Source organism: Syzygium oleosum, unplaced genomic scaffold, assembly GCF_021117445.2.
Source record: "Syzygium oleosum isolate NSW1041296 unplaced genomic scaffold, Sole_v2.1 Sole_v2.02, whole genome shotgun sequence".
NCBI classification, from domain to species: Eukaryota; Viridiplantae; Streptophyta; class Magnoliopsida; order Myrtales; family Myrtaceae; genus Syzygium; species Syzygium oleosum.
The window spans coordinates 5,720,385-5,742,688 of record NW_026607486.1 but is presented as its reverse complement, the minus strand read 5'-3'; the positions used below and the strand labels follow the sequence as shown (position 1 = coordinate 5,742,688).

General features: G+C 43.0%; 4 protein-coding genes, 1 long non-coding RNA gene and 1 other non-coding gene across 7 annotated transcripts; 1 reads left to right on the top strand and 5 right to left on the bottom strand.

The window, feature by feature from the left end:
• Nucleotides 1-108: 108 nt before the first annotated feature.
• TRNAW-CCA (transfer RNA tryptophan (anticodon CCA)) lies at nucleotides 109-180 on the bottom strand. The gene has a single exon. It is a non-coding gene; the product is annotated as a tRNA-Trp (tRNA).
• A 76-nt stretch (nucleotides 181-256) lies between these two features.
• On the top strand, nucleotides 257-2,690 carry LOC115664847 (protein MULTIPLE CHLOROPLAST DIVISION SITE 1). Of its 2 annotated transcripts, none has more exons than XM_030586730.2 (5): nucleotides 257-415; nucleotides 514-762; nucleotides 1,125-1,291; nucleotides 1,438-1,825; nucleotides 2,323-2,690. In XM_030586730.2, the coding sequence occupies exons 1-5, from the start codon at nucleotides 311-313 to the stop codon at nucleotides 2,518-2,520; spliced, it is 1,107 nt and encodes a 368-aa protein (XP_030442590.1). In that variant the 5' UTR covers nucleotides 257-310; the 3' UTR covers nucleotides 2,521-2,690. The 2 variants fall into 2 exon arrangements, with proteins under 2 accessions (XP_030442590.1, XP_030442597.1); XM_030586737.2 differs by having other exon boundaries at nucleotides 259-415; nucleotides 517-762.
• Nucleotides 2,691-2,966: 276 nt separating this feature from the next.
• LOC115664823 (monosaccharide-sensing protein 2-like) lies at nucleotides 2,967-7,851 on the bottom strand. The gene is made up of 6 exons (XM_056306194.1): nucleotides 6,979-7,851; nucleotides 6,239-6,799; nucleotides 4,419-5,368; nucleotides 3,821-4,008; nucleotides 3,109-3,596; nucleotides 2,967-3,077 (listed from the first exon to the last, which is right to left on the bottom strand). The coding sequence occupies exons 1-5, from the start codon at nucleotides 7,055-7,057 to the stop codon at nucleotides 3,155-3,157; spliced, it is 2,220 nt and encodes a 739-aa protein (XP_056162169.1). The 5' UTR covers nucleotides 7,058-7,851; the 3' UTR covers nucleotides 2,967-3,077; nucleotides 3,109-3,154.
• Nucleotides 7,852-11,314: 3,463 nt separating this feature from the next.
• LOC115666506 (protein PLASTID MOVEMENT IMPAIRED 1) lies at nucleotides 11,315-14,390 on the bottom strand. The gene has a single exon (XM_030588221.2). The coding sequence runs from the start codon at nucleotides 14,375-14,377 to the stop codon at nucleotides 11,522-11,524; it is 2,856 nt and encodes a 951-aa protein (XP_030444081.2). The 5' UTR covers nucleotides 14,378-14,390; the 3' UTR covers nucleotides 11,315-11,521.
• A 1,801-nt stretch (nucleotides 14,391-16,191) lies between these two features.
• On the bottom strand, nucleotides 16,192-17,433 carry LOC130137455 (uncharacterized). The gene is made up of 2 exons (XR_008815887.1): nucleotides 16,764-17,433; nucleotides 16,192-16,656 (listed from the first exon to the last, which is right to left on the bottom strand). It is a non-coding gene; the product is annotated as an uncharacterized LOC130137455 (long non-coding RNA).
• A 1,620-nt stretch (nucleotides 17,434-19,053) lies between these two features.
• Nucleotides 19,054-22,304, bottom strand: LOC115668331 (protein CUP-SHAPED COTYLEDON 3-like). Its single transcript, XM_030589799.2, has 3 exons — nucleotides 21,988-22,304; nucleotides 20,678-20,952; nucleotides 19,054-20,118 (listed from the first exon to the last, which is right to left on the bottom strand). Exons 1-3 carry the CDS (start codon nucleotides 22,187-22,189, stop codon nucleotides 19,318-19,320), a joined length of 1,278 nt encoding a protein of 425 aa, XP_030445659.1. The 5' UTR covers nucleotides 22,190-22,304; the 3' UTR covers nucleotides 19,054-19,317.

Sequence of the window (22,304 nt, the reverse complement as noted above, 5' to 3'; positions counted from 1 at the left end):
CCGCAGCAAATCGTAATTCTATGAGTGAGTTAATTTTATTCTGCATTGAACAATTATGAGAAAGATCCACACACGATCCAACCAAAAAATGCAAAAAATGGTGGGGATTGAACCCGACGTGAATCGAACACGCAACCTTCTGATCTGGAGTCAGACGCGCTACCATTGCGCCACGGATCCACGGTTGTTATATTGTCCACAGAAGTTCTATATCACTCTGTCAAGGATCTGGTGACCAAAGCGATCAATCTCGCTGCTTTTGCAAATTGGCAATGGTAAATCAAGAACCCTAAAGAACTCTCGCTCCCACATGACCGCAACCATGACATTTTCTCAGACCCATCATCGCTCCCGTCATGCCCTTCCCAGCATGTCCTCGGTTTGGTCCCTTCACGTTCCTTCTGCCTCTCTTCAGGTGGCGTCAAACGTCGCAGTTCCCATGGGTTTTTTTTTACCATTTCTCTCTCTTCCCATAAAAAGCTTTTTGACTGCGTGTGGGTTTGTGCCGTGCAGCAGCCTTGCGTTTGCGTCTTGAAGCGCCGGGTTCTCTGGGATTTGAGAACGGAGTTCGGGTTGAAGCGTGAGAATGTGAGGTGGGATGTGGTTAGATCCGACAGAAGGTTCGTGCTGAGGGCGGTTGTGGATCCAGTGAGCTCCGGCGAACCCAGGTCTGATCAAGAAGAGGTCGTTAAGTCAGAGGAAGGAGACCCACTTGCTAAATTCCATGGCATTGTCACTTCTTGGCCACCGGTTGTTTACGTGGTAAAATCTCTCTCTTTACTCTCTCATTTTCATTTCACTGGGGGTTGATTTCAGCTCTTAAGGAAGAAGCGGGAATGAACGCATGGAAAAAATGAAATTTTTTACTGTTTGCACTTGTTAGAGCTCTACGATGCTGTTTGTTATTGTAAAGCTTTCTCGCTTATGTGGTGAATGAATCATCTGAAATGTTGCGTTTGTCTCCTACTGGTTGTTGGAACTTGAATTGGTTTAATCTGTGATCGGAACCATCTGAAATAGGCGATGTTTTGGGTGGGTTTGGCTTAACTTAGTGAGTTTACTTTTCTGTTGAGAGAGTTCGGGCGTTCGTTCTAATTCCTTTGTGGGTGTTTCTTGCTTATCAGATGAAAAGAAAGTCTCGTGCTGGATTTGCTTTTGGGTTATGCATTGTGACTGCATTTGTGTTCATTGCTGTGAGAGTCTTGAAAGCAAGGAAGGCGAACTACAATCGTTCGGGCTCTGTAGCTGATCTTGTGAGACGTGGGCAGTTGAGATCTGATAGAAGAGGCATGTATGATTACTAATCCTCTAATTCTTTTTTCCTGGCACATCTTTTTTGGTGCATTCATCTCTGGATTGTGTATGTCTCTGTACCATTCAGCCTGTGTTTCGCCTCATGAACAGTTGTTTTAACATCCCCTGTGATTTTCATCACAGCTCCAGGCCCCTCAAGTATGACGATCCATTCAACAACCCACTAGTCAAAGTTGGTAAGAGTAACTCAACGCTGGAGATGTGTGGAAAGGTTTATCGGTTGGCTCCAGTTACACTTACTAAAGAGCAACAGGCAATTCATAAGAAGAGAAGGTCACGGGCTTATCAGTGGAAGAGGCCCACCATGTTTCTGAAAGAAGGTGATATGATACCGCCTGATGTCGATCCTGACACGGTGAGGTGGATTCCTGTGAATCATCCTTTTGCAACCACGGCGAGTGACATAGATGAAGACTTGGCACAAACTAATGTGTATCAGAAGCATGGCGTTCCCTTCCGTATACAAGCTGAACATGAGGAACTGCAAAGGAAACTGGAAGCTCTACAGATGGTAAGCACTATTTCTCCATGTCAATCAATTAGCTGTTCTGTTGTTGATAATGGACTTCCTTATTTGCATATTGCAAATGATTATCTTCAGTTCGTGTTCTAGGTTTTATGTTCTGCTTGCTTTAAACACCATTATGTATTCAGAAGTGTGATTCATGTCATTCTATTGTGCTCACTGCTTGTGTCCATGCTAAAAATGACTCAAATTTAATCAGTCTCATGGGAAAATTGGACTTTCCAAAAAATGGGTTAAGTGTCAAATCTTGACAATTCTCAGTCTTTTGTGTTTTTTGTAACATATTTTTTTTATTTCTTCGGTAGATATTCTGGATTCTTGTTTTGTTGGATCTTCTTGTTGTGCTGTGTACAATCTACATACATGAAGATCAAGACAAATCTACGTGTATGAGTTCACTCATTCATAAGGAGAATGAGCTGCCTCCGGGGTTTTTATACATCATCATGTTTGATGTATTCATTTACTTTTGATTGTTGCAGGACCAGAAATTTGATAAACTGGTAATTGACCGGAAGAACGCCCAGGATTTTGAAAGACCCTTAAAGTTCCAATCATCGCCAGTAGACGGTGAGCAGAGTGCCTCACAGAATCAATCATCAAATTCTTCCGAATCGGAGCACTCATCTTCAAGTTCTTCTATCAGCCAATCATCCGCTGAGGAAATTCAAAAGCAGTAGGCTCCCTTTTAGAGCCTGCTTTCATTTTTTACTGAGAAGGAGCTGAGAGTTGGGAAAAGAAGAGAAACATAAGCTGGTTGGTTGTAAATTGAATGGTTTTGTATCTAACGTAAATATCCTTACATCGATGCGAATTATTGCATTTTTCTGGAATGCCCTGATGTCTGTCTGTCTCTCTCTCTCTCTCTCCCTCAGCACTTTTTCTTTCTCGTGAAATAAAATGTGCATGAAATTGCTTCAAGCTAAAATGGTATCTCAGCTTTCAGATCATCTTCGCTCGCTTCGAATCATGAATTGTTTGGTATGTACACCGTGATAACATTACACTTCCTTTTGCTCAGAGGTTTGGCATGATCATACGGTTTTTTGAAGGAACAAGACACCTATTTGCTGGTACTCAGGGCACATACGAGCATTGTTGGTATTGCCCCTGAAAGTAAAGGACGTGCCAAAAAATCTTGCTTTATGCATCACAATACAAAACAAGAAGTTCATAACAAATATGACGGTAACCTTGAAGCCATCACATACTCTACTATCAAAATAGTTATGACCCCCTAAATCCTCTGAGGAGGACTCCTTCAGAACCGAAAAGAGCAGTACATACAGACGAGAGGCTGATTACTTCAAATCACTAATTTTTTGCAGTAGCTATTTGCCTCGCTCCGACTGAGAAGAACTCGGTGATGACTTCAAGAGGCATGCCTTTGGTTTCCGGAACTTTTAAAAAGACGAAGACCCAAGATATGACGCACACGACGGCATAAATGCCGAAGATGCCAGCTAAGCCGATCGAATCGAGCAACACAGGCAGCGTATCGGTCACGATGATGTCTCCTATCCAGAAGACTAATGCACATATTGTGATGCAGAGACCGCGCACCCTTGTGGGGAATATCTCAGAGCACAGGATATTTGGAATAGGACCATAAGCCGTCATGAAGCAGCAGAAGTAGACCACCACACAAATGGTCGCAATCAAGGAGCTGACCACCGAGCTCGAACCCACCAGTTCGACGATTACTAATACTACAAGTGTCACGATGAGCACCGGAATCGTAGTCAAAAGGAGCGTCCTGCATCAATGCAAATTGATTGATTGTAACACCACCAAAAATAAAGAGGTGAAAAGTTGGAACATCTCCATATTTCATGAAATTATAGAGGAACGTAGATATGCCATCAAGTCCAGTGTCCTGTTCCTCAAAAATCGGTGAGAGAGAGAGAGAGAGAGAGAGAGAGAGAGAGAGAGAGAGAGAGAGAGAGAGAGAGAGAGAGAGAGAGAGAGAGAGATGTTTACCTTCTTCCAGAGGTATCCATAAGCCTCATGCCCACAGCTATACATGGTAGCATTAAGAAAGTCGTGAATGCGCTAATAAGAAATGACGCGGATTCTGAGCTGATCCCTAGGTTTGCAAGAAGATTTTCAACTCCAGCATCTTCAAGAATTTGAGGAGTGTAGTAGAGAACTCCATTTATTCCAGAAAACTGTATTATAAGCGTGTCAGCAATGCTCAATGTCAAATTCATGATCCCATTTATACATGACTTGCTAAAACAATAAAAGCTTTGGCTTGTTGCAATTTGCCATTGAGGAAGGACCAAATACGAAGATCCAGACAAACCATAGGGTCATTTACTTGATCCCAGAACTGGACCAAACAATGGAAGATGGATGCCTACAGACTTATTGCAAACATAGAGAATGCATATTGCCATCAGGTTAATGACTCCATGTCCCCGGAATAAGAAAGCTTAACCATAGTGCAGATTACATGGATCGATGGTGTTAAGAAAGTTCTCGTGAAAAACCTTTGTTGAGGTTTATTGTTACCCAAATGAGAGCTTATAAAAAAAAGCAGCAAGAAATGGACTTAAATGAAACCACATGATGATACCTGCTGAAGTATCTGTATTCCCATCCCAACAAATAATGCATGCTTCACTCCTGGTTCAAGAAGAGCGGCCCAAATTGGACCCTTCGAGGCGGTTTCAGATGGATGAACCATAGCTGGTCCTAGTGGATGCTGATCCATAAGTTCCTTAGAATACAAAGCAGGTTGGCTAACTAAAGCAGCAGCTGGGACAAATTCATCTTCAGCAGGGACATCAACCCCAGGAAGCGAAACAAGGGAACCACGTCGTGACCCCGGAACTCCCTCCTCGTGCAAATAGATTCTCTTAAATCCTCCCTCTTTTTTCCCATCCTCGCCTTCTCTCTCAGTCCATTTCCACGCCAACTGCCAGCCGCCACCAATTCCCGTGCTTCCAACCTGCTCCCCTGTTCCTTGCATCAGACTACTATGGCGCCTTGTACTCAGAATACTTCCGTGTGAAGCAGGAGGGCCCACTTCCTTCTCAATGCTTGTTGTTTGGCGCGAGATCAGTGGACTGTGCAAATTCTCATCAGAGTCCCCTCCACCAGCCTCGGAAGCATAATCCTCGCCTTCTTCCCTTTGCACACTCTCTTCATCCCACTCCTTGTCTTTAACATGAGGGTCCGCTGTTGTACTGAACATGCTGCCGAAATTAGGGAAAAGCATGCTTTTCATGCTTCCTGTCTCGGGAAGCTTTTCGTGGACACTGCCAAAGAGAGTAACTAAAGGGTCCATAAGAGGCACGTTTTGGTTAGTCATGGTTCCCTGGCGGGAGATAAGGGCAAGAGAACTCTGTCCAGCCACAGGTTTAGCAACCCAGGAGAGACCTTCTTCAGGTCCATATAATTTGATCCTGCCTTTTTCGGCAGATGGCTCGTGATCATCAGCCTCATCAGCGGGACCTATCATGTATTCTTCTATTGATGTTTCACCACCAATTCCAAGACCTTCAACTAATAGAGCCATCTCACCTGTAAAATATTTCAGCAAGATCTATGAAAAGAGGCCAAAGATATTCATCTAATCAGGGAATGGCAGGTACAACAGATATACTAATCTCCAACCAATTCAGCCTAGGAAAGGAGGGCATGCCAAACCTAGTAAAAAAATGTCAGAACGTCTATATTAGCCAGGCTGATTAATTGATAAATCTTTTGTGATGCTTCTTTATCTACTCTAGGATTGACTTCATCGGCATGAAAAGCTTATTTCCACTAAATGCATATTATGCTGCAGAACATCTGCATGCGTCAAAGCTAGATGTGCATGTTAGATTATAGCAATCATGCATCGCCAGTGCATAAGTCATGGCCTGTCATGGAGCCATGTGAATCACTTGTAGATGAGTAATTTGAAGAGTATATGGGAGGCTGAATTGAAGATGAAAGCTATCGAATGGTTGCCATGGTGAGAAAACATAAGGATCCATCTTTAATTCTCCCACTGCATTGAAATTCCATATTCGTGACGAGGATAACGTCACTCAATCCTGGGGCACACATTTTTAATTGACTACATGTCCTTAAAAACAGGACAATCCGTGCCGGCGATGAGCAGGAGCTGGCCAACTTGGCAGGTCCACTAAATGCAAGCTTCTACAAGGCTCACCTGTACCATTATTGGACATGCTTCTTATCTTTATTAATCAGCCAAAAAGGAGAACGTATTAAGTGCCAAATGTGTTCAGCCAGCATACAAGCTGGTGCCGCTCATTGATGTCTTGAGAATCGTACAGAACCAATCAAATCAATGAGCCTCTGGTACTATCTATAAACACTAGTCTTATTAATCTAGCACAATGATCTTTATTAAGCTTAGAAAGCAAGAACACGGAGATGAACCTGAAACATCTTCCCTCCCACGTAGTCTCTGGAGAACTTGTTTTGCCTCGACCATCTTCCCTTTACTTACAAGCCACCGTGGGGACTCAGGCAAGAAAAAAACCGTGAACACAAAGTAAATAACTGATGGAATCGAAAGAACCCCGAGCATTATTCTCCAGCTAGGTGAAGCTGACAGAGACATCCCAAATATCATACAGTATGACAAAAACATTGCACCCGAACCCATGAACTGTGGAAGAGTATTGAGCAATCCCCTAATATCAGCTGGGGCAGTCTCAGATATATACAACGGGACGAGAGTAACGGCAAGACCGATTCCAAATCCATCTAACAATCTTCCTAAGCATAAAACGTAGACATTGGGGGACCATAGCATCACCAAGCCACTAATGAAATACAGAATAGATGACATGATAAGCATTGGGCGGCGACCAAGCCAATCTGATACAGGCCCTGAGCATGTAGTTATGACCGTGGCTCCAATGAGCGACACAGCCACAACAAGGCCCTCTACAGTTGATCCCAAGTCAAGGTCTTCTTTTATGTAGACTATAGCTCCTGCAGGATAACATCAAGGAGAATAAAAAAAAAGAAAGGAAAATTTTGTCAGTTCAAATGCCAACAGACATCTACAGCACACCATACATTTACATTCTTGTGAGAACTGCCAATAACTTCAAAGGTTCTCTTGAAATAAAATAATTCAACATTCATCCTGCATAGTAAGCTGTGACTACCTGCAATGGTGGCATTGTCCCATCCTTGGAGGAAATTACCAATTGTTGCAGCAAGGGCCACAAAGACAGCTCCTTTCATTTTATCACCAACAAAATCAAGAACTCAAAACTCAAATTCGGCTCGGCAGAAACACGAATCAGCGTTGTCCGATGCTCACGAATCAATCAACCATAATTACCCTTTTGCAGGCCAAGACTTAAATGGATTGCAAACTCTAACGAATCTTATGCTTCGTTTTAAAGTATCCCAGCAGACGTGCAATAGATGAAAACGGCAAGACTGAGATTGAAGAGATAATTAAGGGAATTCTTGTCTCCTTTGTACGAACTCAAAGAGCGAACTTGGTTAGCAACCATTCATTCCACAAACTCCTGCAACTAAGCCCACTTCAAAAAAATTCGCCAGGTAATCGCTCACACCCGTTTCAGCTCACCAGATCATCATCTCCCGCTCAAGCCTCATCAGCTTTGCACACAAAGTTAAAGACTCTCGATTCTTCAAGAGAAGAGTGCTCCAGAGCCAGAAACACCAAAAGAACTCAAGAACAGAAAAATGGAAAAAAGAATCACTTAGAAAACGATGACATTACACTCATCCAAAGTCGGAACAGCTGCAAAATGCAGAGCTAAGCACTCTTGAGAGACTTCGAATATGGCGAGGAAGAATGTTCTTTATGGGACGTCAGGGAAAAGCAACGGCAGCCCACAGTCGCCACGCGAATCTCGATGCCTCCAAATGATCCCCAGCAGTCGAGAACGATCGAAGTGTTTTATCCGTCGGTCGTTTTTCCACGCGATATCGCAGTACGAGCACAGTCAATTTCAACAGTCGAGCAAGAAAACAAACGATCCTGCGTACGTGCAGTGTATTCACTCAACAAGTTCCAGCGTCGCCCCCGAGGGAAGAAGACAAAAAGATATCTTTCTTCAATTTCTGCGCTAGTTGGAAACTTAGGAAGGGACTTTTGGTCTGTCCAATTGTCTCCACTTACGTGGCATGTTTCTGCTTTGCTTACGTAAATTGCTAGATTTGCAAAATCTTACCCTCTTTTTCTTTGGAAAATTCCTTTGCCTGATCTCCGATCCGGTAAGTCAACTACATTCACCGCCGTTAGTTTTGTGAAATGCCCGTGGACATACTCGTGGAACCCATAAAATAAAGGGAAATAGGTACAAATAGTCCCTGAAATTTAGCCAAATATATAATATGATCCCTGAAATTTTAATCTGTATAATGTAATTCCTGAATTTTTTGTACATGTTCAATTTAGTCTCTAAACTATATAAAAATGTTCAATGTAGTCCTTCCATTAAGCTAAGATCATAAACTACATTGAACAAGTACTAAAATTGCAGGAATCAAACTAAACAAATTAAAAGTTTAGAGACTATATTGCATATTAAGTCAAAATTCAGAGACTAGTTGTGTCATTATCTCTAAAATAAACGATTGCGATGCACTTAATCTAGATATTCAAGTACGGAGAAGAAATTCCTCTTTCTTTGCATCGACATTTTCCAAGAAAATTTCCTATCGGAGCACTTTTATAAGATACGAAGATCACCAACATATAAACTAAAATATTCCTATCAATGGAAGAAAAAATTTGATCCGACATAATATCTGTATCCTTTTTGAAGTGCCTTTCACTTTTCGCTTTTATTAGATTTCAAAATCTCACGGTGTACCTTAGATTTTTTTAATGTAAAATGCTCAAAACCTTTCAAAATATGCTTGTATTACCATGAAAATTCGTATAACTTTTTTCATACTTTCTAAAACTAAATAATATCTTGAATTTTAAGTAAAACGTAAAACTATATTTTCCTTTAATTTCTTCTTTAAGTAACAAACACATCACTCGGATTATTGTTTGCCGAAACGTAAAACTATATTTCCTTTGATTTCTTCTTTTTTAAACTAAATAATATCTTGAATTTTAAGTAAAACGTAAAACTATATTTCCTTTAATTTCTTCTTTAAGTAACAAACACATCGCTCAGATTATTGTTTGCTGAAAAGTTGGAATTGATTATACAAATAACATGCTGTATTCTTCTCCCAATTCAGGTTGGTAAGAATTTCTCCAACCACCTCTTTGCTTGATGGGTTGCGATTTGTGGACATCAGTCACGCGCAGAATCAACTAAACATAAATACGAGCAACGTTCGTGACCGTAACTTATCAGTTAGAAAGGTGGTTGGAGGAAGTTTTTCTCCGAGTAAAACCGTAGGTCCGGGTCAAATTGTACTCGTGTAAGTTCTTGCAACTGGCAAGGACCGTTGACCCACCGGTATGGAACCCCTTCCATGTGGAATTATTGATCTCTCACGCAATTGGATCCCTTCGGTCCACCTGCATCATCTTGTTTGCTCAACTGGTGGTTGGCCCACATGCTTATAATCTCTACTTATACCAAGAGTTTCGCCTTGATCGATTTGCCTTTTTACTTCCTTTTTGTTCCTGTAAAATGGGCAGGACATGCTTCACCATGCAATTATTGGACCAAATGAAACTATAGTAATCGCGTTTACGCTATATTCCCTTCGAGTTTAGAGCAAAAGTGAAAAATGACATCAAATTCCCGTGCTTTTGCTCTTTTTCCTTAATCGTCTCTGAACATCAGACGAATCCCCAAGTTGATATCTCCAGAAGGATCACGTTAGTTGAATTATGCCCTTTTTTAACTACTTAATCGACAGAAGGTCTTTGTAATCATAACCATCGATCCATCTGACTTATAGAGAGCTAATCTTTGCATAAAATTCGAATCCGGCATAACTTGATTTGAGCAGTAAACGTTGCTACACAAGTGCAATGATTGGGAGATTCTTGGCCATAATCATCCTCAGGTCGTCCTAACATAGACCGACTTGATGGATAGTTATGGCAAAAAGAAAAGTTATATCTATGTCGCATCTCTAATTTCTTGTAACCAGGGGAATCATATCTGGCGCAAGGGTCACCACGCACTCACCTCTCGATCTGGCACCGTCCACGTATACAGCGTCCACTTGATCTCGTGACGTTCCAATATGTTCGATTCTCTTTCTTCTGTTTCCTCCTCGTCCAGATCTTGTTCATACTTAGGACCCTGTGTGTCATTGTGTACACGTGTAGAAATCGTACGTCCAGCTCAATACATGGGGGCTAGCAATTCGTATTCACACGCCAAACTCGAGTTGCATCGGTGCGAAACATCGTACTGTATGCATCATTGGGTGGGCTAAAAGTGTTGTTTTTCAAGATTTTATGAATCCCGGTCGATATCTACCGTGATGAACATGTCGTGTTAATCTCTCGGAAATTGCCCACCAACAAATTAAATACTGGCTTACCAAACTTCCTCTGATTTTAAAATCCAAGGTACATGCATCTATACGTACATATCGTTTGCAGCGAAATATTATTGATTAACGTTCAACGGTTTCGACTCGGTAGCTGGACCTGAACAGTGCCCTGGCTTGCATATAAGAGAAGGATTGATACCAGTTGTTGGGGTCTGAGTTTATTAGCTAGGAACATGATGGTGAGTGGGCTGTGCACTTATGCTGATTTTGGTTGAATACAGAGGAGGACAAGGTGTCTGAGAAAATGAGCCGAGGGGACTCTGTTTTCTGGAGTTTGATGACACCACATGATGCTTATGCAATGGGAAACCCATGGTTTCTAGAGGAAAGGATGCTTATGTTCACTGACCGGGTTTAGCAGTTGTGTTGTCAACAAGTTCGAGTTCTCTCAAGTGGACTCAAGTTCTAGCAGTGTTAGTTTTTTTTTTTTTTTTGATGACCCGGACTCCCGCACCGACCGCATTACAAGAGTCTAACCGGCCAAGTACTAACCGGGAGAGAACTAGCCAAACTCACAGACTAGCCTCCACATATCAGTCAAGGGTGTGATAATGTGGAGGGCAGAGGGATTCGAACTTGAGATCAGTCACCCACAAGCCCAAAGCCCTTACCACTCCACCAACCCTGTGGAGGGTAGCAGCGTTAGTTTTTGGTTTTCAGAAATTTCCCATCCTCATGCCCTCCCCAATCATGCATTTCATTTTGGTTTGCACTTGCAGATGTCTTCCTTTCAGTAAAGGAAGGTAGTTTACAAGTGTTTTTTCTGGAGGCGACGGTGCACAGTAGTGGAGATGGCGGCTAAATTAGATTTTGGGATAGTATTGCTTTCCTCTGTCATATATTCCGGTTATTGAACAGCTCTGTGATACATTGTACTCATCGTGAAATGGAATTCTTTCTGAGCTATAGATGAAGTATAAATGCCTCTTATGCAGTAGCACCAGTATCCTAAAGATCATCAACTGGAGAATAGCTTCAATGATCTGGTCAAAATCTCTTATTTGGCAATTCTTATTCAATCTTTAATCTGAATACAAATGTAAGGCTGCTTATTTGGCAGGACAAGTTAACCGACCTTCCTAATGTCTTATGCACAAGCCACTTATCTTCATGAATACACATTTGCCTTCCTAGACATGGATCATGTCCTAGATACTAGGGAAACAACTCTCCTTAAAAATAACAAAATTCTCACTTGGCAAACTTCACATCTGGATTCCGCATTGGTTTGAGCCACATATTGGCCATTACTCTCGAGGAGATGCTCCACAACATATCTTGGCTCTTGGATGATGCGTGCTTCATCTTTTTGCCGGGCTTTCCGAACCCATAGGCCACCAACCACTGGATGGCTGTTAGCCTCTGCTTCTCACTATCCCACATGTTCTTCTTTCCTCCTGTCTTCACCATCAACCCTCCAACATGTAAACTTGTCACTTTGTATCTGCTTTCTTTGGCATCCCTATTACCTTTAACTTCTGCTTCTATGGCGTGAATTAGCACCACCACAGGGCCTCCAACGGCCTCATACCGCCGCAAAGGATCACGCAGCTGAACAATTACTGCTAGTGTTATTGATGTTGAAGGCGTGGATCCACTGGACTTCACCCAGTCCTCGAGAGGGACAGCAGATGTCAGGGGATGTTGATTGCCATAAAGCGGAGAGACGTCGAACAGGGCTTCATCCTCAGCCATTTCGGCTTGAATCTTCAGAGCATTGATCGTCATGGCTTCGATCTTTTGCATAGAGAAGGCCAGGATCTCCTCCGCGGTAAGTGGATTCTCATTCACATTCCAAAGCCCTGTTGAGATTCTCTCTTTCCTTCCTGTGCTCATAGCGGTAGCCATTGTCTTCACTGCAGCAATTGTTCGTGCGGCACTGGAGGTGGCAACTTCCTTATTCCGACCTTGGATGATCGCGGCAGCTATACCCTCGAAGGCTATCTGCTCGGCCGTCTTTCCAATGAGCTCATCCATGGGCATTAAGGACATAAATTGAGAGCTCAGTTCATCGGTGCTCGTGGCCACCATCCTCTGGAATAATTCAAAGCCGCTTGCTGAATTTTGCAATTCAAGAACCAATGGCTTCGACATCTGCATTGCTAACTTGGGAGTGTCTTTTCTTGCAACTGCTACATCAAGGGGATTCATGGCGGCTAGGTAACCTCCATTCCTTGTTTGAACTACACAGCCCAAGCCTTTTCCAAGATCCGGGAGGTACACTTTGGACTCTGACTCCGAAGCATCATCGTCTCCCTCAAGCTGCAACGGGGGAATTTCTGGTAAGCTCAGCTTATATTCGTTTTGTTCTTCGTCCTCAAGCATCTGAAGAAACTCCTTCGTTACCGTTTCTTCCTCGGCGTCCAATCTCTGTGACTCAGTCTCTGTTTCATCCCCTATTTTCAGCACCTTCTCTTCTGCTATCATGGATTCGAGTGCTTTTATCTGCTGAGCAATTGAGTCAAGTTCGGTTAATCTGGAGATATGCAACTGGTCATGTACAACTTCCTTAACAACCTCGCTCGATGCTGATCTTTCTTCACCGGTTTCTTCAGATTCTGCACCCCCAGTATCTTCTTTGTCCTGTATCTCAACTCCTTTGTCCACGACTTCGAAGTCTGGCATATCAAGATCTTCCATCTTTGCTTCAGGTTCTTCGGATTTCTGCACTGAGGAGGAAGTCGAAGGAGCTGGGGCCGGCTCGTCAAGATTCAGATCATCCATTCCTTGAATTTCCTCAGTCTTCCCTACTTGGGAAGGAGTCCAAGCTTCGGAACGGCTCTGCATCCTCGGGCTCGGTATGCTAAAAGACGTCTTCGACTGCGCGCGGCCAAAAGATGAGAAGTTCCTTGACTTCTCTACTTTTGATCCTTCGGCCTGACTGTAAATTCCAATTCCTCCATCCTTTTCCATTATCTGGAATCCTAATTTCAAAACAAGCTCGCCTCCTTTGGCCTTTCCTGATAGATTGAAGCTCATGTCCCATTGCCTCACCCGCGTGCCTTCGTAATTCTTCTCCACGGATTCCTGAATCAGTTGGCTCAGATCAACCGAGCTCCTGCCGAAATCAAGCTCTTTGGCATCGACCCCAAACATGTATATCCAAAACGGACGGGGCTCAAATTTTAACTGCTTTGCATTGCCAGGAGTGCAGTACACATGACACTTCACAAACAAAGTCTCTTCGAAATCGGCAGCTCCCTGTGAGACCCGAGAGGGCATTGTGTGGACCGCTCCCTCCTTGGTCTCTTTCTTCCTAACGCAGACCGAGAGGCGCAGACCGTTCATTGATGCCGGGAGGCCTTGTGCAGTGACCACTTCCACAGAGAATAAGCAGCTCAGTTTCTGCATACCAATGTGCGACAGAGCTCTAATTGGTTTCCAGTTCCAAATCCCTTTCTTCTCGACCGAGCCCGGCTTATCATCCAGCTTCTTCAACTCTCTCTGAGTCGAAACTCTGGCTTGATCCTTCTGCTCGCCGCCATCGTCATCAAGCTTCGGTCTCGAGCGCCAGGGCGACAGGGACATGCGCCTCGACCGTGGCCGTGCCCCTGGCTTGTCCTCGACCTTCCCGGGGGCGACATCATCGGGGGCAGGGATCGAGGGGACCGATGTCCTGGGGAGCGCGAGGGAGGCGGTTCGGCGATTGGCCAAGGCATGGGACTGGTAAAGTGATTGGCTGAGTGTTTCTAGCTCCTCCAGCAGTTGGGTATTGGAGTTCCTCCTTTCCGAGTGTTCTGCTGCCATTGGAGCATGAGAGAAAGGGCAAGACGAGAAGGTGGTAGGGCTGCGAAAGATGGGTCTGAACTGAGGAATGGTATGGACGACGATGATGTCAATTAGAGGTTGAAGCAAGGAGTGGCAGGATAAGATGAGTTTATGTGGCTCAAAGGTCTTGAGGTGGAGAACATTAGCATGATGATGTGTCGTGATGGCTGATCGGTGTGGCCAATGCTGGGCCTTGAGAACCAGGCGACTTCGCATCTGGGGTGTAGTAGTGAATGTGTGAAGGATAAGGGAAGAGCGTGTTTTGTCCTGTCGATGCATGAGTAGAAAGAGACAGCTGAAGGAAAGAGAAAAGAAGAAGAGGAAGAAGAGAAATGAGGTCCCGGAGAAATGGGAAATGCTTGGCTAACGGCACCGTTACATTTGATAAGTAACGGTGCAACTTGAGCCATTTGTTTTACCTTGTCTACTATGGGCAACCGGAATAGAAAATCATGGCCTTGCATTTGTGTAAATATTTAAAGAAACAAATCTAATGACATTATTCAAGAAAAGGAAATCCAAGAGGAAATTGACTGCAAATTTTAGATGGTGGAATATTGTTCCGAAATAAAATCAATGATATTTAAGAATTCATAAATAAAGCATACTAAATACCCAATGCGCACATAATATAGATATATTGGATTTTCAATTTTTTTAAAGTTTATTCTTTTTACCGAACGGTTAGCCATAGACCTGATTTTCCACCGACATCACTTCATTACCTTAATATGGTTGTCATGGAATATTAAGATAAACACCACATAAAACAACATAAATGAAAACAAAATTAAGAGATATAGAGAGGGGTACCATCACAACTACCATAGCGCGGGCTCAAGCTCCAACTTCTGTCAACCATAAATGTTCAAGCTCAAGTTTATGAACTCCACAGCCACTCGAGCTTGTAGGAGCTTGCAACGGTCATGGACTCAAGTCACGAAGTTCATAGTGATCATGGCCTATAGATCTTTTCGAGCCAAGAAGCTCGAGGCCATGGTTGCTCGATTTGAGCTCTTGATCATGGTCACTCAATTAGTGATCGTGCTAATAGTTACGAATCATAATTTTTGTATTGTCATAGGTATTTTAATGATTTTCTTCACGTTAATCACTTTCCTTATTTTATTTTTATCATAGAAGGAATCTCACGGTCATCCCATTAGGAGACAATTTCCTTCCAAATTTTTGTAGGAAACCGGGTGAACAATTTAACCTGTTTCCTTGAGAAATTGGAAGGCTGGGAAGGCACCGTCCCTTTTTCAAATGTAACGGTGCCGTTAACCAAGCATTTCCCCAGAGAAATTAATTGCGGTTGCTCCTGACCACTTTCCAGTTCATAGTTTTCCAACAAAACCTCCCATACCAATGCCCACTTCTAACCTTTTTCGCTCTCACCTTCTGGTTTTGTAAGTCTGAGAGCGAGAGACTAAGAAAGTTGTCGCCTTGCATGCTCTCGTGTCCGGACTCTCTTCGTTATGTTCCCATTGCATGCTGCCTCTCTCTCTCTCTCTCTCTCTCTCTCTCTCTCTAATGACCGAGGGCGATGAATGGTTATCGGAGCCAGAGGATCTAGACAAGGAGCGGCTCCTGATATGCTTTTAGAATGACGAAGGAGGCAAAAATGATCCGAACTATGTACTAAACATGGCGATAGCGATTCTGAGATATATATATATAAAAATTGGAATAAACTCAGAAATGCATTTTGATGTAACGGCAATACTTAATTTTGGAAGCGTATCAAATGGAAGTACTCCTAGGATGGGTGACTAACTGGAAAGATACCCACCTGTACGCCAAAGGACAAAATTCGATATTGGACGGATCAAAGCGGATAATACCCCGAGCAAGTTAATTTATGGATCTCTTTCTCTCTGACGAGCGGGATTTTTATGGTTCCTGATGAATCAAGATGTTCTTGGACAATTCCAAAATGAAAAGGTCGTTTCCATAGTTAATGAAAGAGTCTCTCTCTGAATTTTTTACCACGTAAACATCCGTTGCTTTGCTCACATGATGAGACGGATTAGGACGAATCCATTGAGATTTTAAATACTAAGTTAAGCACAAAGGTTCGACAAAAAAAAAGGTTAAGCACAAAAGAACTGTACATCAAGAAATTCGTTAGAGTTTGCAACAATGAACATTGGTTTTGTGCATCCAGTGTGATTGAGCTTTCTTCAAATGGACTTCTGTTACTTCAAAGGAAACAATGGTGCATCCAACCCACGGTCAAGAATTGTTCAAAATCCATTTTTTGAGTGGTGCAATCGACACTTGAAATTGGTGATTCTAGAGACATACAAGGATGGCCCTCGGTTTAATAAAGGGTGTTGAACAAGTCTGACACTCGCTAAATTAGGTCTTCCCCTCGCAAAAATAACAAATTAGAACAAAAAAAAGAAAAAGAAAAAGAAAAAGAAATCCTCCTTCCATGCTTATAAGTAGCTTGACACAAGATCACGAGCATTTCTCAAACTAAAGAGGCCACCTCAAATCCGAGAGAAACAAGAAGATGATGAGCTCTAGTGGCAGCGAGCAAATGACTCGATCTCCTGAAAAGGGTGGAGAAAATAAAGCATCGTTAGAAGGGCTTCTTCCCTTGGAAAGCAGTCCCTATGTGAAATACACGGATCTGGAGGACTACAAGAACAAAGCTTACGGCACCCAAGGCCATCTCGAGCCCAAGCCCGGCCAAGGCGGTGGCGGCACCGATGCTCCCACGCTCTCCGGGAGCGGCCTCTCGGACATCAACGTGTTGGGGGTTGAGAACAAACACGTTTCGTCTTAAGATATTTAGGATGTAGCCTTGGCCTCCTGCCACGAATAGTAGTTCGTGCTAGGGTCGAATATTAAGGATAGGAGATGGCCACGACTATCCTATTATATAGGATGATTTAGCACTTTCGTGATTCAAGTTCTTACCTACGACTATGATCGAATTCATGAAGTTTGTACTAGCAGTAGCAACATAGTTTGTACTACGACGTGTCGTTGTCATTTTCCATTGTGAATTGCAAGCAAGAAGGAAACTTCCTGTTTGATGGAACCAATTATCTGACAAAGACAATGGGAATGTACTAAGGTAGATTCCATCTTTGGTTAGAGATTTAGGCATCAAAAGAGACTCGAAAGCTTGGAAGGTTTCTCTATAGTTAGTTGTGGTGCTCTTCTGGGCTGAGATTAAGAGGGCATTCCTTTTGGATTGGGTTTTAGGAGACATTTGGGCTTTGAAATTTTTGTTTTGTTTCAATTGGGCTTGTAGTAGGAGGGTGTAGTCCTCCCTCTTCTTTGGTAGCAATCAAATTCATAGAATTACCCCCAAAAGAAAAAAAGAAAGTACAATAGAACAAGCGTGATTCCTATATTATATTCTCAAGTGTCATATATCTGATATCTAATTTATTCTCGGTCTCGTTACATGTACTAGATTATTGTATCTTATCGTCATTAGATTTATCAGGGTTTGACCGCGCACCCTGAGAACTTCATGCATCACATAAGATTACCGGAAACATGCAGCAAATAGACAAATCCTTGAAGATCCGCGAGAATGAGGACATTAGTAGACGTACCAATTGCTTTATTTTCTTTCTTTCTTAGAATATTTTAAAAAGAGAGTCATAAACCTATTGTGTGGATATTATTTTAGTCTTAAATATTTTGACAATTTGCCAATTTTGACCGAAAATCTCTGACGTAGACAATTTTTTTGTATTTTTTTTAATTTACAAAATTCCTCATAATTTTTTTCTTTTTTCTTTTCCTTTGCTTTTTCTACTAAGTCTGGCAAGGGCCGCTTAGAAAAAGAAAAAAAGAAAAGAGAAAAATATAAAAAATTATAAAAAATGCAAAAATTATCTCCATCAACGTTGTTCGTGTTATGTATGTCATTTTCTCAAAAGAGAGCTAAAGGTGGATTTTATCTTAAATAAGGGATTGAATTTGCTGGCCGGCCAAACCCCATATCCTCTGGTACATCGGCTTCTTCGACTCCTCCCCAGATCTCTGCAAAGGACCCATTCTCAGCAACGTCATTCTTCTTCCCCTTATTTGAGTCCTTCAAGTCCTCCATTTCGACCTTGCGCTTCACCGAGGGCTGCTTCGAGGAGGAGGAAGGCTCCGATCTTTGCTTCGTAGGCGCGGTCTCGATTTTCTCTATGGACTTCGAAGCTATAGGATTGACGGTGTAGCGACGCGACTCGAATTCCATCTCTCGAACCCAGTCAATGAAGACCCTCCTTATGATTTTTACTACTGCGGCGGTGGCGGAGGAATTGCTCACCGGAAGGAAACAGATGTTGGGGATTTTTTGTTTTTAGGGATTTGGTTATTTTCAACATAGAATTTTTTTGAACAAAATGGCCTCAATTTTGGGGGGCTGAAAACTCGCCAACTGATAAGGATTTCGCCCGCCTACGAGTTCAAACTCTTATTTGAAACTAACTTAGACAATTTAAGATAAAGTCCATTTTAAGTCCATTTTGGAGAGGGACTTTACTTCATGCCTCTTATTCGTAATTTTCCCTCAACAACAACATGGCTTTACCAAACGATGTCGTGTCATGTCGTGGGACCTCCACCACCCCCCCCTTCGCGTCTCCCCGAAAGCCCTTCGCATTGGAACTGCGGGAACCGCACCATTGCCGTCCATCGCTGCACATGCATGCACATGCGGGTCCCCCCTGCTCCTCCCATGCTCAATCACAGTTAAAATCTTTACGTCATCCCGTTTATGGCAAAAAAATCCCTCCAATCTCACCCACTGGCGTCACATCAAAAATACCTGTGCAAATTTATTCATGTTCACCCACATGAAGAAACTCACCAGAACCGATCGCTTACTTTAAAAATATCAAGAAAAACTGCACCGCTGCTACTAACTCCCGAAGCTCAAATCTCCCACCATCAGTACGTGTGGCAGGAAATCTCCCAAATCTACAAAGATTAGGTGCATGGATATGCAATGTAGGACCAATGTGACCCGATGGCAGTTTTTGCATTTTTGCAGCAGAACAGTACAGAGAAACACACGCATAAAGTTTGAGGTTCCCCATATCACAACCGCGCATTTCCCTTTTCTGATTACAACTATGAAATTTCTAAAAACTATATAAATTACATTACATGAGAGAGAGAGAGAGAGAGAGAGAGAGAGAGAGAGAGAGAGAGAGAGAGAACAGTGGCTAAAGAAATACTGGAGTTCTCTCTCTCTCTCAAGGATCCAACGGCCAGGATTCTCTGATGGCAGCATCCGCCAGCATCTGAAAGGACGGCCCGACCCTGTTGAAAGCCATTGTTGACGTGGACATCTCATGATGAACAGTGTGGCCATGAGGCGCATTATTATTGTTTGGAACAGAAGATGTAGTCGTGGTGTGAGTGTCCATCTCAAAAAGCACGGGGTTTTGGTGATTTTGATGAAATGGGACGTGGTGAATCTTGTCCACGACACTGTGCAAGCCATCGGCATCATCACCATCATCAACATTTAGCTGGAAATGGGAAAAGTTGGTGTCTGTCTTGCACTGGTTGAGCATAGTGTGCTGTTGGTGTTCCTTCAAATTAGTAGCTGTGAAAAGGTCTTGATGTGAGAGGAGGGACTTGAAGAGCATCGATGATGGTGAGACTAGGGATGGGGTGACGATGATGTTTTTGGTGTCTGTGTTGTTGTACGAGTCTCTGTGGGTGGTGACGGTGATTGTGGGTGAAAACGAGGGTGCTTGAAGATCGGGCATTAGTGGGACAAATGGGTTGTTCATTAGGGTTTTGAGATCAGTGTCTCTTTGGTGAATCAGAAAAGGTTGGGTTTGGTTTTGGTAATTATTGGCCTGAGATTGATGCTCCAGTAGAGGGTTCGGTGGTGGCGTTGATGTAATTGGGGTTTCAAGAAGCTGAGGCAAAGAACCAGTGCTAGGGGGTGAACAACAAGCTTCAAGCATGTAATTTTGACCTTGGAAGAGCAGGCTCTTCTTCTCCACTGTCTTGTGAAATATCCGGCAAATGACCCATTCATCCTGCCGAAATGGGACAAAAAGACAACTCCCACTTCATAAATTAATTCCTATCATACGAATACAAATTGCCAATGAAGAATTTCATTTGCTTCCCCGCCATTCTTAAAAGGTAACTTTTCCAAATTTGAGCAATATAATGTTAACACGCATGTAAAACTGACTTCTTCTCTTTAATTGAAATATGCACGTATGGCTTTCGTTAGCGCTCCCTGATAGTTGCTCCTTAGAAAATTGCAAGGTGTTTTCGGTGTCCACATCAACAAAATTTCGTCTCACTTATTGTCAAAACTCATTAAGCTACTGTATAGTAAAAAACTTCCTTAACCTAGGGTAAAAGAAACAACAGAAGATTGTCCCTGTGGGTTTGTGAAAACCAAGACCCATCATATCAAATCCGAAATCCCCCGAGGGGGTGAAAGATTGTGAAACCCATCAATTCATTGTTGATTATCAATTCACACAACAAGTCAACCCAGAAAAGGACAAACATAGAAAGAGCGAAAAAATCATAACTGGATCCACACGGCCGCACGTGCGAGGAGGGGAGGGTCTGTCGTACCTTGCACGTGTGACGGCAGGAGAAATGGCCGTCGAGGCGGTACTCGTGCATGACCCACTTGGTTTTCTCGCCGCGGGGGGCTCGGCCTCTGTAGAAGACGAGCGTCTTCTTCATGCCGAGGAGTGCCCCGGTGGCGGCACTGTGGACCTCGCGGTCCTTTCCCGTGGCTTTCCAGTAGCCGGCGCCGGTGGCCCGGTTTGTCCGGAGCCCCGTCGGGTACTTGCGGTCTCGAAGGCTGAAGAAGTACCACTCTCTCTCCCCCATCTTTGCCACCTCTGATAGGTCGAGTGTTCACGAAATGTTAAGAGGCTCGAACATTCGACGTCATTAAGAAACAAATAGGTTCACACTTCACACAACATGGACACCGTGAGTTATAGAACAAATTATGATGTCTGATCAGTTTTTGAAGCATGAATCATCAGAATAATAAGTGATTGACATTAGCAAATTCTCCATATTGCTAGTAATGTATATAAATTTAGTAGCGCACCACCACATTTGGCAAAAAATAAAAATAAGCTCAATAATAAGTTATTTGGTGTGCGAACATGATCACTACATATTCATCCAGAGTTTATCGACTTTCTTAGAGGCCCTAAAACGTTAGTGCAGCAGTCTCTCGTAACTAGTAATATGGTATTTTCAAGAAAAGAAACGAAACTAATAATTAACGATCTCATAGTGATAGTAATGTTAGTAGCTAAGGCATATGAGGGGGATGAGTCAAGTCCATAAATGAGGAAGGTGGAGAAATGTCCTTGCCAAAAATTTATTTTCATCTTTAGGCTTGAAGATTACAAATTCACTAAGTGGAAGCTAATGGTTTGAATAATAAAGCAAAACAAAAATCTCATTGATGTGGAGATGCTGACTTCATCTTCCAGGGTTTATTGCAAGTAAAACTACTAACTTTTATTTGCATGGGGATGCATGCTGAGACCTAGTAGCAAATTAAGAGCGATAGCAATTACTGCTGTAGGAACATCTCTAGTTAGCAACCCTGACGAAATTAATGCAATAGCTTGGTGTTTTGTGCGTCCATTGGCCTCTTCGTTTTTCTAGGCGCAAACTGCGTTCCCTTTTAAGCTCTCTCTGATCCCAGGTATATACAACGATCTGCTACATTGATGACTCAACTAGACTACTGTCGACAGACACTTTTCATCTGAAAACCAGTTAATTACCGATCTCTAGCAGAGACTTTATGTACAGATTATATCTGCAAATGCTGATTTTCTTTCCTAGGTATACTAACCCAAAGAGCTGAGAGGGAAAAGCAAATGATAGGTATTTATGTATGCAAGTACCAGGGAGATCCCAGGGTTCGCATCGGTTGAGGTCGACCTCGGCGATGTCGAAGCCAGAGAAAGCGCCATTGAAGACCTTGGAAGCCAAGTAGAAGGTGATGAGCTCTTCGTCAGTGGGGTGGAACCTGAAACCTGGCGGTAGCCCTTGCTCGTTCCCTTCTTCTCCGCTCAGCTCACGCAGCAAATCCTCCATTCCCAGCATACCGACTCTGTGTGTGTGTGTGTGTTCGATAGAGACAGGGATCGAGATCGAGAGAGAGAGAGAGAGAGAGAGAGAGAGAGAGAGAGAGAGAGAGAGAGAGAGAGAGAGAGAGAGA

Coding starts and splice junctions, on each gene's coding strand:
- LOC115668331 (XM_030589799.2), bottom strand. CDS start 22,189: ATGCTGGGAATGGAGGATTTGCTGCGTGAGCTGAGCGGAGAAGAAGGG. Junction 20,953..21,987: donor CGAACCCTGGGATCTCCCTG/GTACTTGCATAC, acceptor TCGACCTATCAG/AGGTGGCAAAGATGGGGGAG. Junction 20,119..20,677: donor CCTGCCGTCACACGTGCAAG/GTACGACAGACC, acceptor CCATTTCGGCAG/GATGAATGGGTCATTTGCCG.
- LOC115664847 (XM_030586730.2), top strand. CDS start 311: ATGACCGCAACCATGACATTTTCTCAGACCCATCATCGCTCCCGTCAT. Junction 763..1,124: donor GGCCACCGGTTGTTTACGTG/GTAAAATCTCTC, acceptor CTTGCTTATCAG/ATGAAAAGAAAGTCTCGTGC. Junction 1,826..2,322: donor AACTGGAAGCTCTACAGATG/GTAAGCACTATT, acceptor TGATTGTTGCAG/GACCAGAAATTTGATAAACT.
- LOC115664823 (XM_056306194.1), bottom strand. CDS start 7,057: ATGAAAGGAGCTGTCTTTGTGGCCCTTGCTGCAACAATTGGTAATTTC. Junction 5,369..6,238: donor TGGGAGGGAAGATGTTTCAG/GTTCATCTCCGT, acceptor AATATTTTACAG/GTGAGATGGCTCTATTAGTT. Junction 4,009..4,418: donor GAATACAGATACTTCAGCAG/GTATCATCATGT, acceptor CTTATAATACAG/TTTTCTGGAATAAATGGAGT.
- LOC115666506 (XM_030588221.2), bottom strand. CDS start 14,377: ATGCATCGACAGGACAAAACACGCTCTTCCCTTATCCTTCACACATTC.